The sequence below is a fragment of the Sitophilus oryzae genome, unplaced genomic scaffold (genome assembly GCF_002938485.1).
Source record: "Sitophilus oryzae breed Bouriz unplaced genomic scaffold, Soryzae_2.0 scaffold_2006_pilon_pilon, whole genome shotgun sequence".
NCBI lineage: Eukaryota > Metazoa > Arthropoda > Insecta > Coleoptera > Curculionidae > Sitophilus > Sitophilus oryzae.
The window spans coordinates 719,051-737,021 of record NW_022146732.1 but is presented as its reverse complement, the minus strand read 5'-3'; the positions used below and the strand labels follow the sequence as shown (position 1 = coordinate 737,021).

Below are 17,971 nucleotides of genomic sequence, written 5' to 3'. Positions count from 1 at the left end.
ATACGTAAGCATGTATCAGCTTCTCAAGAAAGGCCATCTCACACTTATCCACTCAGGAACGCGGATCAAGATCTTTATCTCCTACCCCACGCTCAAAGTTGGTTAAAAGTTCAATATTATACAATTCAATCACCTGCCATTTGAAATCAAATTCATAACATCATTTTCTTCATTTGGCAAAGCATTGAAATCTTATTTACTAGACAAGACTTTCTACGCCTTAGATGACTAAATTTTGATAATCGAATTTGATCTTGTAAACACTGGTCTAATGTTTGCTATTACTCTATTTACCAATGACATAGAGGTAACTTTATCTAGAGGTCATTGATATTTGGTATAAAGTTACTAAATATTTTTGAATCTTATTTTTATTTCTTTGTTCTTTGACATTGTAAACATTTATAAATGTTTATTTTAAACAAAAAGATTGACAATGTTATTTGTATAATGTTTTGTATTCTCTTTTGTTTGTTCGCTTGATTACTTTGTTTGTTTACTTTACCTTTGTCTACAAATTGTAAAAGTTTTTGACAATAAAGGCATTTATTTAGGGTGTTTGAAACCTTTGTGTCATCAAAATATCAACATTTGGTTTTACCTCGTACAGTTGACAGATGGAAACTTTCAATTTTAATTTAGAAAGGGATACTAAAAAGTCAAATAATTTAGCTACAAATTGCTTAAAAAAATCATCAAAATCGGCCCACCAAAACAAAATATTATATTAAATTTTAAAATACATTAATATTTTGAGGTGTCCGGTCTTCCTGCCGGTGAGTGTATTTATTTTTAAAGAAAAATATTAAACTACAGTTCAGAGACAGAACTCAAACTAGTGTAATTTTGATTATTGTAAAAAAGGTATGCTTTTTATAATAATTGCATATATGAAAAATTATATATTATACAATATTTTTACTCTGGACAAATACAGACAACTATTGTACAAAAATACGTTTGACATTTAGACAGTTGCTTTTGTTTGTGCGCCATCAAGTTTCGAAAACGTACTCGAAAAAGTCACACTTTAAAGATTTTACGCCTATTAGTCCATTATAGATTGTGTATAAACTACTGTCAGGGGTAATATGGTCTCGCTTATTTTCAGAATACAACTTATCCTAAGCTCTAGGTACTCTAAGTTAAATTGTCCATCTCCAGAACCTTGCAAATCGCCGGCTATCATTTCAAGGTCGGCGGTAGCTTGACCTTCATCGGGGGTACAGGGGAGCTGGAGGCGCTCCGAGATACTCGTGGTTGTTCTGGAACCTGAAACAGTAATGCAATAGTATATTAAACAACGAGTTTCGAAAACGACGTTTTGCACACGAGTTCGACAGTTTGTTGGCTCGAGCCGCAGGCAAGAGCCACAAGTCGAACGAGCGTACAAAGAAGTTTTCGAACGAGTTTTTACGCTATTTTTTCTACGACTACAAATTAGCAGCAGACTCGCTCAGTTTTTGCCTGTTTTGTGAAATAATTTGCGATGTAATGATGACACTTTTCTGACGACTGCGTTGCGTTTGCCGTTTCAGCTAAACATTGGAGGTTAAAAATGTTAAAATTGGCACATGTCGTGTGCAAAATGACACATGTCGTGCGCTAAATCCTTAGCACACAACAGTTTGCAAAACGCCAATTTCAGATCGGGGTTTCCGTGTGTCAAACTGCATTTTCTAGGCTAGTCGTAGAAATAATATTATAATGAATGAACCGATAACCTCTAAACTAAAACAAAGAGATTCTTCTAATTAGTGGTGGCCAAAACCGTTATTTATACATGGTGTTTCAAAAAGCATGTGATATCTCTCGTTTGGGGATTCCTCACGTAAAAATAAGACTTATTTTTCATATTAACATAGGTCCGATTCTGCTTTGTTTCGTAGCTACAGGGTGTTAAAGTCTTAATAATCTTTCGATTTATTATAATTTTCTTACAAGTACTTTTAGTAATTTGAATGAAATTTTGGAGGTAACAGTTACTATAAGAGTTACATATTTTAATGCTAAAAAAGTGTCAATAAATTCATCAGGGACGTGCATATGGGTTACCACTGGAATATTTTTCAAAAAAAACGTGCGCCACTGACTTTTTTCTTTTGATATCAAAATTGTGTACGCCGTTTTTTTTGTCTAATTCGGCCTCCTTGATGAGATTAACGCATTTTTATTAATTACAATTAATAATATTAAAATAAAAATAAAATTAATAAATTATATATTTTAATAATATTAATTACTATTAGTTATTATTACTATTAATCCAACATAGAGTAATTTCAAATAAACAAATAATGGTATTTAAGATAATTAGAAAAAACCTAATTTTAAAAAGTTTTAACATACTGTAACTCTAAAACCATGCATTTCCATATCCATATTTATAGTAACTTTTTTTCATATTTTTTGATGAGGATTCAATGAGTACTTATTTAAAACTTTCACAAGTTAATGATATTAAATTTTTTAAATGTTGCTATTAGACTCGGAACAAGGCAAATTAATAAAATTGCGTTTATCTCATCAAGGAGGCCGAAATCGACAAAATATCAAGAGACAACGTAATTGGCATTAAACTGCTTATACTATTTTGCTAACAATAGAAAAAAAGTCAGTGGCGTACATGCTTTTTTTTAGAAACATATTCCAGTGATAACCCATATGCACGTCTCTGGTAAATATGTCGACACTTTTTTAGCTTTAAAATATGTCGCATTTATAGTTACTTCTACCATTTAAAATTTCATTCGAAACGCTAAAAATACTTGGAAGAAAATTATAATAAATCAAAAAAATATTAAGAGTTTCACACCCTGTAGCTACGTAACAAAGCAGAACCTATGACAAAAACCACCTATGTTGATATTAAAAATAAATCTTGTTTTTACGTGAAGAATCTCCCCACAATAGATGGCACATGTTTGAAACACCTTGTATATAACAGCTTAAAATAACAGGTTTCTGTAATTTTTACTTTAATTATATATTTTATATTTACCATGCATTACTGATGCCAAAAAATACCCAGAAATCCGACAAAATAAAATAACTTTCAAACTATTGAAATAAATTCAGACTGTCGATATGTTTTAGAAAACGCAAAATACCCTTTAGTTATATTTTTTAGAAATATATGTATTAAAAATTAAATATGTAATTAAATTCTAACATCATCGTACACCGTGATCGACCGACACTATTATGCTAGCAACAGGTTAAAACATAATAAATCTAAAATAACTGCTTATTTTCTATACGTTATTCTCCAACCTGTTGCGAGCCCAACATCGACAATCGACCGATGCACCAGCGTTGCTTTCCCACTCCGGTTATCTCGACCGCCACACGTTATGCCGGCAACTGGTTAAAAAAACTGCTTATTTTATATACGTTATTTTTAAGGTGCCTAACTAAACATGGCCATCGAGCGCTACGTTTGCCGTAGCGCATTTCCCACTTCGGTGTATCTTGACAGTTGGCGCGCCGCCGCACAGTGATTCAGAAGTTCCCAATAGTGGCAGAAAATCAAAATATCAGAAGTATTTTTTTTAATTATAATTTTACTCGTATAGTTCCCAATAGTCCATATTTTCAGAATCGTGAAGATTTTTGAATAAAAACGGGCCCATTATTAATCCCTGATAAGAAATGTTCGAGCTTATAAGATTATTAGCTGAAGCTGAAATATTTTGATTAAATAAAATTAGTGCGTTTAACGTTGGTGATAAATTAGCTAAAAACTGTTGGTACTCTGAGAAAGTACAATGTTTTCAACTGTTTTTCCTCATGGTAATTCTAGTTTTAACTTCTCTGGTACCATAAAAAAATCAATAAAGACCTTGATGTAATTAAGAACTGCTTAATCTAAAATCACATTTTATGTAAGCTAATACAAAATGCTCCAAATTGATCCAAAAAAATATGATGTAGGTTACAATTATTAGCCTTTTTTCTTCATAACTACGAAGTTTCATGACCAACATTAACCCACAAATACCCTTTAGGTGGCCTAACTCTCCCGAAAACCATGATTTAGTTTCCAAAAATAAATTACGTATGACAGTATATTACTGGGTGTTTCTTAGGTGCTGTAAAATATTGTTGTTGGTTATTTTTAATTAGTTTTAGAAAGGAAACTAATAGATTTTCTCGTATTCAATTTAATTTTCGATATACAACGTGTCCAAATTTACAAATAATTTTTAATGTGTAATTTTAACTACCTTTTCCCAGTTAAGCCTAAGTTTTTATTCGTTTTGTGCTTATATGACATTAAATTTAATATTATTAGAAATCTCATTCATTTTGAATAATTATTGTTAATATAAACTACAAAGACGTGTTAATGTGTCTATGATGCGTCAATATTCAGTCAACAACTTTTATCAAGAATGTCATGCACCTTCTAGATACTAATTTTCTCGGATATAGTAAGAGATCACCAAGACTTGTCAAGTAAAATAGAACAGCATCCTGAGGCTCCAAAACTTATTATAGATTAAATTATTCAATTTTTTATCTATTTGCTAAATCCATATTAAATATATTATCCATCTTATCTAGAAGCTAGGATAATTTTTAGTTTCTTTTTCTTGCGTATTAAATTCTTGTAACTAAGTTATAATCTAACTATAACATTTTTACCACAGGTAATTACAGATATTTCTAAATTATAGAACATTTAAAAATATAACTAAAATTAAATGGTAGTAAGTGAACAACTGCTTACATCTAATGCGAAAAGAGAGCTCAGTCTTTTAGATGTTTTGGTGTTACTTTATTCATTAGTAGCTAACTAGATAAAATATACAGATGTATTTAGTTTCTTTTTTTCTCATGGAAATGAATGTAAATATCTTTTTAAATTTAACTAATAGTTATTGGTAACTAGTTCTGAGAAAAGGATTAATTATATTAAAAACGAAATGCTAATTCAGTAAGTAAGGGGCTGAAAATAAAACCCTGTATATTTACGTGTTTACACAAACTTTTTTTGTGTTTTTAAACTTTACAAAGAATAGAGTATTAAATTAATATGCTATTAAAGACAAAATAATATAATTAAATTTTTTACAACCCATTTTTTATTTTTTACAGCCAATTTAAGTACACTCTGTATACATAATTCTATTTTCTGAATTTAAAACATCACTTATATACTTAGAAAACCACATTTAACAAAAATAATTTAAAAAAATGTAGTAGTAGGTCGAGAAATTATTTTTGCCACTTTTCGCGTTTTCGGCCGTTAAGGCTGACGCTCACTAGACGGAAGCGCGACGGAGCGCAAGGCAGCGCGGCGAAAAGGAATTTTTATAATACATAGTTTTAAATAAGAGGGCGCTGACTTGGCGGAAACGCAGCGGTCGGCAGCGAAACGATTTAAAACTATATAGTCTAGTGAGCGTCAGCCTTTATCAATGGTTGTCGAAATAACTGAGATTTTTCATATTAGTTATTTTTTGGAATTGGCGATCGATGCAGAGCGTCGACTTCATTTCACGAGCGCGAGCAGCCGATATCTACATGTCGTTATTTTATATCTGTTATTTTTTAGAAGTAGCAACGGTTGCGTTATGTTATTTCTAAATAACTGTTATAAAATAACAGAGAGTTAAATAACAACCCATCTCTACTTCCAATCCAATCCAATATTGATAAATGTGTAGTAATGATAGTTTGATCAGCTAAATTACTTAATTAAACCTAATTACCCAATTATACCACGTGTAATGGACCAAAAATTAAATAAAACTTGTCTCTCTCTTGTAGATTTACAGATATCAATACTGGGCTTCAGATTTTACTTCTCTATATTTATATTGTATTCTAAAAATATATTTTACCATTAATTTGCTGTCAGTTGATTTCCATACCGGTGGTGAACTTGATGTCGACACTGTATAATCTGGATGTGCATTTCGACTTAATGCATGCATTGGAATTCTATATATTCGGAGAGGTTTGACCTCTGGAGAAGCTAGAAAGTATTATTTATGATAAGGTATTTATAAAAGTTAAATGAAGCTAAAAATAAAATTTAAAATAATTTCAATTTCATATCTAGATAGAACTACAATAGCGCTTTGTATATAGAATCCTTCCACATTGATACTCTATGCAATTATTTTCTATATAGAGTGTCCCAAGCTGATCTTCCATTAGAAGTTTCTAGAGAACTACAATACCTAGATCAAAACTTTTTTGCACATTATTGTTTCACCAACGAGATCTATTAATTAAAAATATGTTCAGTATGGCAGCAACTCGGAAATACTGAAAGTTGACGGCAACTTTCTTATTTTAAATAGATAAATTTTATGAATTTTGATATCAAACACTCTATACCTAACAACTGCTTGTCAAAAAAAGACGGACAACCTAAATGTCAAATTTAGTGATTACCACAGTCACTGAAACATAAAGATAAAATATGAGTCGCCTAGTTTCAAAACACGACAAATCCACAAAAGTCAAATGTTGAGAAATTGGAAAAAACTGTTTTAGAGTTGTTAAAGAGTAAATATAAAGTCAATATTTTATTGCCAGGAAATGATAAGATTTGTCGCAGTTTGCAAAGTATATATGATGTTAGGTTGTAAAGAACTAGAAGACGAATCCATTAACATATATAACTCATTTTTCTCGAAAAATGGATTTGTCGGGTCTTGAAACTAGGCGACTCATATGTAGCTATATATTTCAAAAATTACATTGATCGAATGTCATATAATATTGGACGTAACCATGAAATTGAGCTGTTAAAAATTATCATAAATGATATTTTTATCATAAATATATTTTTAAAACAAATGGAAACCCACTTTTTTTATTTTACTAATGAAAATGTTTTTTAATTTGCTTCTTTTTGATTATCATGTTCCTATATTTAAATTAAATCATTTTTAAGTTTTTGAAGATTTAGTTTTGAAGCGTACATTTTCTTCATTTTAACTAGTAGGCCACGACTTTTAACGTCAAACAATGTAAAACAATAAATGACCATGTCAAATTGTGACACTTTGTTAAATAATCAATATGTCTTTGTTCGCCATTTTAAAGCCAAGGTTGTGTCACTTTAATTGTGCGTTTTTTTGCATTTTTTTCAATGTTTAGTCACGATATTTTGTTAGCAAACATCAGATTCAGATTCAGTGCACCAAAAAACATAAAGAACAAAATAAAATCAGAACTACTCCAAAACTTTCCCCAAAAATACAATTTGACTATACTAATTTATTTAATACGGATATTGTAGTAGCTAGTGAGCTATTATATGGATGCATTAGGTACAATAAAGTTTTGATGTATTTTATAAAGTGTTTGGCGTTTTTTTTTTTTTTAAAAATTGTTTAAATTTGGAATTTGGGTTGGAAATAGTGTTGCACAAGATAAGAATTCTTGTCTTGAAAATAAATTTCTTGTTTTGTCTTGAAATTCAAGACAAGAAATTTTCAGTCTTTTCTTGCAGATTTCTTGAATGGCAAAGTCTTGTCTTGTCTTGCAAGACTCTTGAAATTTCTTGTCTTGAAAAATTTTACATTCTAACAAAAAGGTAATAAATCGTATACAAAATGTAATACCGAAAAATGAACAACAACGATGCTAATTTTAGTAAAAAAAATCTTAACGGACCGCAAACGAACTACGCCAACTCGCCCGATTGACGAAACAGGGGCCATTACCAAATAAAAGCTGAATAAGAATAAGTAAGGTTAAGTTCGATTCATGGGTTTTGGGTTATTATTTCGTACCAAACCTTATGCGATCATTTTTTAGTTCTAGTTGTTTGGTTTCTATTTTGGTTACCCGTTTGTTACTTTTATTTTTTATGGTATTTATTTTATTTATTTATTATGGAAGATTGGTTGGAAAAGTTTGGACACAGGGTGTACGGAAAGGTCATGCTAGAGTGTACTATTTGCGCTATTTGATACTACTTTTTGTTCTCGGAGCAATTTCGTGCATGAAAATTAGTACCGAATAGCGCAAATAGCGTGCTCCACGAACCCACCATTAGTTTCAACTACCGTTAGTTTTTTTTATAATACCATTATACCAATATAATTTTGTGTATAAAACCAATTACCAATATACGGTTTGTTGCCTTGACTTTATTTTTCATTCTCAACTCTAAAACACTGGCTATGACAGAAAAAAAATGAATACTGGTCAATATTAATGCCGGGTTTATACAACATTTGCATAAATCGTAATCATAATCACAGTCTTAATCATCGTCATAATCACAACGCAATTTTAATGTGCGATTATAGAACATTTTCATAATCATAATTTTTATATCATTGAAGTTGGGTAACATAATTAAAGGCTAAGTTCATGGTAGATGTCAACAGGTTTATAAGAAGTGGATAGTTCAACTTTTAAGATTATGACTATGATTGTGATTACGACTATGTAAATGTTGTATAAACCCGGCAAAACTTGCGCCTTAAGACCTAACTATCACTTAAAAAGATGTATCATTTCTAACTTTTAAGAAATCTTGATTTCAAGAAATCTTGAAATTTCTTGCATATGTGAAAGTTTTGTCTTGTCTTGAAATTCAAGACAAGAAATTTTGAAAGTCTTGTCTTGAATTTTTTGCAAAAGACTTTTTCAAGACTCTTGTGCAACAATAGTTGGAAACAATAAGAGTATGAAAATAAAATAATAATATTATAAATATTACGCCAGTAATCCTCATTCATTCAGCTCTAGCTGTTCCAGATATTAAATGCCCGAATTGTTCGACTGTACGGCCTTTTTTGATATATGTATCTATTTATTTTTTGATACTTTTCCTACAAAAAAATTGATATACCTATTTATTATACAGGGTGTCCCAGAAATAAGTGCAAGTATTTTAAGAGATGGTAGATCTCGATAAAAGAAACATATTTTTTGTTTATTGTTTTTCAAATAAGTCCAAAATAACGGGGTTATTTTACTTTGTAAATTTCTAAAAAACATGATTTTTTGCTAAAATTTTGAGAACCACTGGATCTTTTCTGGATTTTCTTTCTTGTAAATTTAATCTAATACCTATGATGCCATGTTAGAAGATCCATAAAAGATAAGGAAGTTTCTGTCAACTTGTGTCGCCATATTGAAAATGCCTTTAATCCCCTCCCTCTGAAACAATGATGTGAAAAAATTACGGCTCTAGATATAGTAGTTCCCTAGAAACTTATCATGTTTCATGTAAGTCTAGAACACTTTGTATATTTTGATATAGACTATAGACATTATGCGTTAATAGTAAGAATTGGGAAGATATGCAACCTAATGGGCCAATTCGTGACAAGGCTGATTTGATTTCCCCTTACGTCTTAAGTGCTGCACGGGGTAGACACCAATCGTTCTGCAGTCAATGCATAAAACACTTAATGCTTGCCATGTATTACGCGCCGCGGCGCCATGTGGAAATTTCTTTTGTCTGCTTGCCATGTATTTAAACGGATCAACGCATATTAGAGCACGCAGCGCCGAAGCGCGCTGCGGAATTTCCGTCAAGAAGTCAGAAGACTTCTCTAGCAACTTTTTTCCGTCTCCAGCGTTTCGGCGCGTTGCAGTATGCGTACTCATAACGGAAATAATTTTGCATTCGAGTCTCTTCAGTTGGCTTTTTGACTAGGAACTAGTGATACGTATCAGTGGTAGAATTGTATTTTTAAAGGTAAATTAGTCAAACAGATTTTCATAAAGGAATATGATATTTTTTAGTCTTCCCTCACTAGAGACAGATGGACGAAATGCCTTTCTATCATATATTTAATATAATTGAGGAGTGTAGAAGCAAAAACGGCAATCTACACTTTTTGACAAAAGTGGCAATCTCCAATTTTTAAATTATAATTACCTAAACATATAAAAACATTAGGCTTTTTTCATCACATAACTACGCGTAATATGTAACGTAACGCTCATGCTGTTCTTTGTTTAATCATATAATACTATATTAAATTGTTTAATGATCCGTATTATTAACGTACTGTGCCAAAAATCCGTAAATCGACGGATTAATCAGTAGTTTTGGCAACACTGTCTCCAGCAGTCACTCACTCTGTCGACTGAAAGCAGAACTACGAACGTGGTCTGCTTTCAGTCGACAAATACTACTACAGTATACTATATCCGCTGCGCTGTAAACGAATAATCAGCGCGCAGCGGCGCAGAACTAAACTAAATGTCGGAATTCCCGGACAGGCTAAAACCTGTTTCATGTAGACACGATTCGCGAATTGCGGAAAGCGATTCGCCAAAAAGTATTCGTAAAATTTAGACCTATTTCATACAGTCGAGAATTTTTAGAGATATTTCATTTTTGCTCCACTGAAAGTTACCAAAAAAAATCATAACCTGAGATAACTTAATTTGTTTTTTTATTCGTGTTTACTATCTTTATTTTATATTTTATAGCAAACAATATGAGTTTAAATTTGTTTAATGATTATGAATATCGATTTCGATTGTCGGATTGGAACAGAAGGCGCAAAATTGCTATTTACTTATTACTAAAACTTAGAAGAGAACGGGTTTATAGGTCATTTGAGACATGTGAAATATTTAAATTTCGTAAGCAACAAGGTGCTTATCGCAATTTAATTCAAGAAATCAAAATAATCGATAACCGGATCACAACACCATTCTGCGCAAACGCGAACCTTAAAATCACGCGAATATCCGCAAAAAGTTGAAAACACTTTAACTTTCCCGCCCCCCAAATTTTAAATCTTCCGAATCGCCAAAATCTTAAAATTTCTGACAGCGCTGCCATGATCATTAAAATTGGACCAATGAGAGCAGTTTCGCAAAATTGCGATCCGTGATTCGCATCTACATGAACAAGGCTTAACGGTAAGGTTGCGCATCTTCTTATTTCTTCAATCAACGCATCATAAATATCAAGAGCTCTGGAATAGTTTTTATTATGCATCGTTTCCTAATATTGCTAAACCCGATCCATACTAATGGAGGATTTTTATTAAAATACCGTTTAATATTTTATTGCATAGAATTACCGTTAGGACTGGACGGTGGAGAAACTTTTTGAAGCTCTTGCTGTCGTGTGTCAACAAACAGCCTATCTGTCCTGTTGGGGAAGAATTCGGGAGCCGTTGTCGCGAAAAAGATGTCGTTTTTGCTGGTTATTAATTGCAGTTTAGGCATCGTCATTGTGTGGATCAAATTTCCATTAACCACCAGTCTAATCTCCATGGTATTCGATGTAAATGCTATGACGTATGGAAAAGCGCACACTAGAACAAATAGAATCGTCAATTGGGGGACCTTAAAAAACTTTGAATGCTATAAGTTAATTAATTAATGCTTAATTAAGTTTTTTATGAAATTCTCATTCCGGCAACTTCGGTAGCATATTATGCACATATGCACAGTAAAAAAGTTTGTATAAACTTATGTCCTAAAATGCACCGCTTCCGAGATACAGGGTGAAGAAGTTCCATTTTTATTTCGATTTTTTTCCTAATAATTTCTGAACTAAATTCGGTATTGGGATGAAAATTAGTATCTGGGGGTTGCAGAGAAATTTGATTTCGATGTCAATACGACTCCTACTTGTAGGGGTGCCACCTACACCTTTTTGAATGTTTTGAAGAGTAATAACTTTCGCTTCATCCCTGTATTACACTATTAAGTGAAAAAATATACATTTGTACCATTTTCGACGTCAAAAATCTTTTTCGTCCTTGATATTGAAAGGTTCAACTGAAACTGTTTTAAAACCTAACTGTAAGTTTTCTAAAAATTTTACGATTTTGGAAAAATCGTATTTAGATTAAAACAAGCATATTTTTTTAGAGAAAAAAAAAAGATAAAATAAATCCTTTCAAAATGCGCATAATATCTAAGCAAGTCAAAATAAATTTTGGGTGGTTTTTATTATCATTTTTAAAACTAAAAGTATTTTTCAGAATAATTTCAGTTATTTACTTATTACAAATAATATTACTACAATTGCTTACTTTGCTACAACAGCTTCTGTTGAACCTTTGGTATCAGAACGTTTCGAAAATTATAAATTTACTGAAATATCTATCTAGTGAATATGTTTAATTGTTGTTGTTGATGGCATGCCTTGATTAATAAGGTGCGTATACATATGGCGAGCACAACGCGAGCCGAGCACGAGCCGAGCGCGCTGTGTTGTGCTCGTTGTTCGCCGCGAGAACAGCGAGATCATAGTCCGAGCTAGCAACGATCCATATGAAATGTAAATGGCTCGCGAGCACATAAGAAATATTCTTTTTTCAGTGTCAGTGCAGTTTTTGACGCGACTTGGTTCAGATGTTCAGATAAATAAAGTTAAATATTTTAATCTAAATTATATGTTATTAAAAGTACAAACGAATATTATGTAAATAATATGTAATGTACCCTGTACCTACAGTCAGTACAAAAAGTCTCCGTACACCCCTTTTTTTTCAAGTAAATTTTATAGCCTTTTTTATGTTAAAAAAAAGCTGAAAAACTATTTTTTTGAGTGGTTTTAGATAAAAATGGTTGGTACCATTCAAAAGAGAGGCAACAATTATAAACCTCCTAAAAATTACACAAGGATTTAACAAAAAATAATCCAGATATAAGATTTTCAATTTGGCAAAAATAATCAATTTTTTGCAAAAATCTTAAAAATGTTATTATTTTTAGCAAATTTATAAGATTTAAAATTGTATATTTAGATTATTTTTTGTTCAATCGTTGTGTAATTTTCAAGAGGTATATAATTTCTGCCCCTTTTTCGAATAGTACCAACCATGTTTACCTAAATCCCCTCAAAAAATTTTCACCTTTTTTTATAAACATGAAAAAAAAAGAGGCTATAAAATTTTTTAAAAAAAATTGTAGACCCACGTCAACTGAGAAACGTATTGAAGATTTAAAATGTACCATTAGTTTTTTTTTATTTATGGTAAAAAAGGAGCTACAAGAAAAAAAAGGGGTGTACTCAGACTTTTTATACTATTTTTTTTTAATTGAGCTTGTGGCAGGCTCGGCTCGTGCTCGGCTTGCGTTGTGCTCGCCATATGTATACGCACCTTTAAAGGTGGGTATACACATGCGAGCCGAGCGGTTCGCAAACCGCTCGTTAGCAAATTGTTTTTGTACGAACCTTCAACGATCCAAGGGAAAAGCGCGAACGCCGCAAACCAACCGAAAACATGCAGTCGACGCGACGGTGTGAGTACGCGTTTAATTATATCTTTCCGAGAAGAGAATTATGCTCTGTTGGTGATAAATGGTGCATTTTTAATGGCTAGTTTAGATAAGAAAAGGAAGCAGCGACGTTGGTGGTAGGATGCTAATAAAGAAATCATTTTCTTCTTACATTGGCTGCATTTTTTTTCACTTCGACATCTAGTTCCCTCCAAGCGTCCTCCTTTAAATTCTTTTTATAATGTTCTTTATGTTTTTGATCCCATAATAAAGCTTTTTTTCTATAGAGATCAATTAAATGTAAAATGATTTCCTCGGACCACTCCATATTTAAATAAACCGCTATACCTATTCCAACCGGTAAACAAAAACTAAAAATTGAAAACAGTGCGTCTGGATTGTCCGGAGGTTCGATACAAACAACGAACAACACACGAGCCCGTCCACCGAGAGCCACGAATCCCTTTGTGTTTGTCAAAAAAACCGACAGGAGGCGGATCGCCGCGAACGGTTTGCGAGCCGTTCGTTCTCAAAACAACGTACACATTTGCGAATAATAGGTTCAGAAGCGGTTCGCGAACCGCTCGGCTCGCATTTGTACACCCCCCTTAAGAATCCAAATATCTTGAGAACTGCGAGCACTAGTTGCTCGCAACGACTTTTACCAAGAAATTTTTTAAAGTAAAATAAGGCGTAAATGTATATTTTATTCACTCACATTTAAAAAACATGTAAAAAGGATTTTTTTACATGTTTTTAACACGAGATACCAATTTTCATTCAAATATTGACATTAGTTTAAAAATTAATTCGAAAAAATCGAAATAAAAATGAAACTTCCACACCCTGATTCTATGAAACGAAGCATTTTAGGACATAAGTTTATATAAACTTTTTTACTTATTATTATGTGTAGAATATGCTGTCGAAGTTTCCGGAATACAGTTCGGACCGCCCTGTATATCGAGAGGTCTTTGAAATATATCCATTTTTAAACTAAATTTTTGACATACTTAAAACTCTTTTAAATTATTATTATCAAAATTATGGTCTCAAGATCCTTGTCCCAAAACCATTAATATCAAAAAAAAATAATGTACTTAATATTTGTTGCACCTAGCATATCTTCTAAATATGTATCTATGAAATAAATATCTTTAACCACATAATAATTCTTTATGATTACCTGGATTAAGGTTTTATTAAAGGCTTACTAAATTTCTAGGAGTTATGCATAAAATTTACACAGTATAATTTATCAGTCACACTGCAGACAACCTTTAACCCAATGAAGGTTTAATTTATTCATTGTTCTGTCCCTGACTGTCTAAAATTGAACACTAATTTACTTGGGGTTAACGATTTTATAACATTTAAAACAGAAATTTTCATCTGCAGTCGTTTGAATAGTCACTTTGATGCTGTTTCTTTTTGATTATACGGAATACATACGATTTTGACTTTGATTTTTTAGACGGATGGTGTACCTTTTGGGAAGTAGTTTTAGGGAAAAATTGTAACTAGTGATGGGCAAAACTGTTATTTTAAGATAACAGTTGAAACTGTTATAGTTATTTATAAAAAACAGCTTAAAATAACAGCTTAAAAATAACAGGTTTCTTTATTTTACTGCTAAATATCTGAAAGAGTATGAGACGGTCACTGCCAGGCGTATTGCAAGTTGCAACAATGACGTGCTCGGTGGTAGAATTTCCAGGGTGTCAAAACATTTCTAAATATCGATTGTTATCTAAAATACTTCTCTAAAAACGTTCGTTGTTTACAAATAAGCGCTGTTTACAAATTGCGATATAAAAAAAGCCAAAATTCCGCCACTCGTCTATACCTACACATTGCGATCTACCTACGCCCTGCCCCTCGATCCGCGTAGATCCTGAATTGCGTAGCAGTGTACAGGGTGCATATCACTCGACGGGCGAGAAGCTCTTAGTTATGATTTTACCATTTGCGGTAAAAAAATAGCAATATAAGAAAATGTGTAGTATATTCTTCATAAGTAAACCAACTACACACTAGAGTTCGAATTAATTTTACACTTAAACTAGCGTGTACCCGCGACTTTGTTCGCGTCGAATAATTAATTTCAAATGGTGATGATAAAGCAAAACAAGAATTTCCATTAACATACAAACTGGATAAAATTTTCTCACATTTGCCAAAAATAAGCTTTCTAACGTCGAGCAGTTTAAGCAGAATCGTGGTTAATCAATTACTCAACTTTTTGGAACACCCTGTATGATTTTTTAAAAAAATTCAAAATGTGTAAAAAAAAACAAAATAAATTATGCGTGTCCAGGCGTTTTCCCGAAAGACTAACCGTTTTTTAAATAACAAATATTGTAATATCTGAGGGGCGTTTTCACCCTGTTGGAATTTGAGATTCGAGAAACCCCTCCTTATCGAACCTCAACCCCACAGTCAATCCGTTTGCAAAAAATCAGCTTTAAACGCCCAGCAGTTTAAGCAGAATATTACTCAGTGGTCATATTTTATGAAACACCCTGTATATATTTTTAAAAAATCTTAAAATATGTAAAACAACATAATAAAATATACGTGTTTTAAGAGTTTTTCCGAAAAACTCACCGGTTTTTAAATAAAAAATATTCTAATATTTGAGAGTAGTTTCACCCCCTTAGAATTCGAGTTTCGAAAAATCCCTTCTTATCGAACCTCTACACACTAAAGTCAATCCGTTTTCCAAAAATCAGCTTTTTACGTCAAGGGCTTTAAGCAGGATCGTGATTAATCAATGACCAGATTTTTCAAAACACCCTCTATACATTTTTAAAAAATCTTAAAATATTCTGAAAATTTTTCAGAATAAATAAATACCTAAATATTGAAACTTAATAAGTAAGTACTGAAACATACAGCGCCATAATATCTCGACCTCCGTCCGTTATGCTCGTAACAGGTTGAAACAGAATGTATCTAAAACAACTGATGGCGTTATTCCCCAACCTGTTTCGAACCTCCATCGACAATCGACCGATGCAGCAGCGTTCATTTCCCACACCGATTATCTCGACCACCGCCCTGTTATGCTCGTAACAGGTTGAAAAACAACAAATCTAAAATGACTGCTTCTCCAACCCGTTGCGAGCCTCCATCGACAATCGACCGATGCAGCAGCGTTTCTTTCCCACACCTGTTATCTCCACCGCCCAGGCGTTATGCCCGCAACTGTTTCAAAAAAACTGCTTCTTTTATATCCTATTATTTTCAAGCTGTTGTAAATACGACCATCGACGGTATCGACCGAAGCAGCTACGTTCGCCGCAGCGCTTTCCCCACTCCGTTGTCCGTTGTCTCGCCGCCTGTATCGATGGTTGACGAAATAACATGTTTTCCATCCATACTAGTTGTTTTTTGGAATTGCTTCGAGCAGCATAGAATTTCGTGGTGATGCAGAGCGCCGACTTCGTTTTTCGTTTCACGAGCGGCCGATCTCTACGTGTCGTTATTTTATATCTGTTATTTTTTAGAAGTAGTAACGGTTGCGTTATGTTATTTATAAATAATTGTTATAAAATAACAGATAGTTAAATAACAACCCATCACTAATTGTAACACCGTGCTCGGCCAGCTTTGGTCGAAAAAATGGCCCAAAATAGCCAAAATCGGTTTTTCGCATATATCTGCCAAAATATGCAATTTACAAAATTTTTCTTTGAATAGAAATTGAAGCTTAGGTAATTAGAAAGGAAAAAAGAAAATATAATTACCTATAAAAATGGTCATTATCTACATAGATTTAGTAGTTTTCGAGATATTCTGCCTAGAAGATGCCTGAATTTTTTCCAAGTTTTAACAGAATACATATGAATAAGTTTGTAAAAATGAAATGAAAATTTTTGGGCCAATGAATGGTTTGCCCGATGTTTTTATTATCATAAATCATAAAATATGATCAAATTCAAACAAGTTCCAAAATGTGATAGCTGTTGATTCTACATTTTAAATAAACTTTGAAACATTTAAAATATTAAATTTTAGCAGAGTTATTTAACAATTTATCCTATCAATCAATGATACATGATACGCTTATGACATCTATCTTCGGAGCGTTAAGACTTGGAGAGAAAATTTAGGTATCTACAAGTACCCCAGTCAAATTAGTTCAAAAAAAGGCACATCCGTGGAAACACACTTTTTTGTTTATATCTCGGAAACTATGACATCTACCGAAAAATACTGTATGTGCATAAATAAAGCTGACAAAATTCTCTATAAAAATGATTCTATACATTTTTGTTCCCGGACTACCTTGATTTTCATGCATCCGTTGTCCGACGATACGTTGATACGATATTAATTTCATTGGTTGTATTTAAAGGCTTCGATTGGTTAACCGTTTCTAATCAATCAAAGTCTTTAACTTCACCCAATAAAATTAATATCGTATCATCGTATCGTCGGACAACGGATGCATGAAAATCAAGCTTTATGGTTTCCGAACTTCGCCCTTCATAAATTTGGATACTAAATCAAATGGCATATTCCAAGTCCGTACAAACACATTTCTTTTCGTTGCATGTTTTTGGTTCAAATAGTGTTGAAGAGGTACGATATCATGATTTTTTACGTATTAAGTATAACTTTTAGTATATACTGTGATTTTATAAATTTTAAACGTGATGCGTTCACATAAACCACTCCTTGAATGCGAAAGTTATTTATTAATATAAATCATGTTTTCTGTTCATTTACTTTACTTTTTTTGCTTTATATTTTTGGGTACTTAAAAGAATCAAAACCGACATTA

At 32.3% G+C, this 17,971-nt stretch overlaps 1 protein-coding gene across 1 annotated transcript in view; it reads right to left on the bottom strand.

Annotated features, from left to right (window-relative positions):
• Positions 1–758: 758 nt before the first annotated feature.
• Positions 759–17,971, bottom strand: part of LOC115883956 (GTPase-activating Rap/Ran-GAP domain-like protein 3) — a 298,089-nt gene continuing 280,876 nt past the window's right edge. The window contains exons 16-18 of the mRNA XM_030902380.1: positions 11,028–11,264; positions 5,850–5,983; positions 759–1,272 (exon numbers count right to left, since the gene is read on the bottom strand). Coding sequence (XP_030758240.1) covers positions 1,186–1,272; positions 5,850–5,983; positions 11,028–11,264 — 458 coding nt within the window. The 3' untranslated portion in view covers positions 759–1,185. The remainder of the gene's footprint in view (positions 1,273–5,849; positions 5,984–11,027; positions 11,265–17,971) is intronic.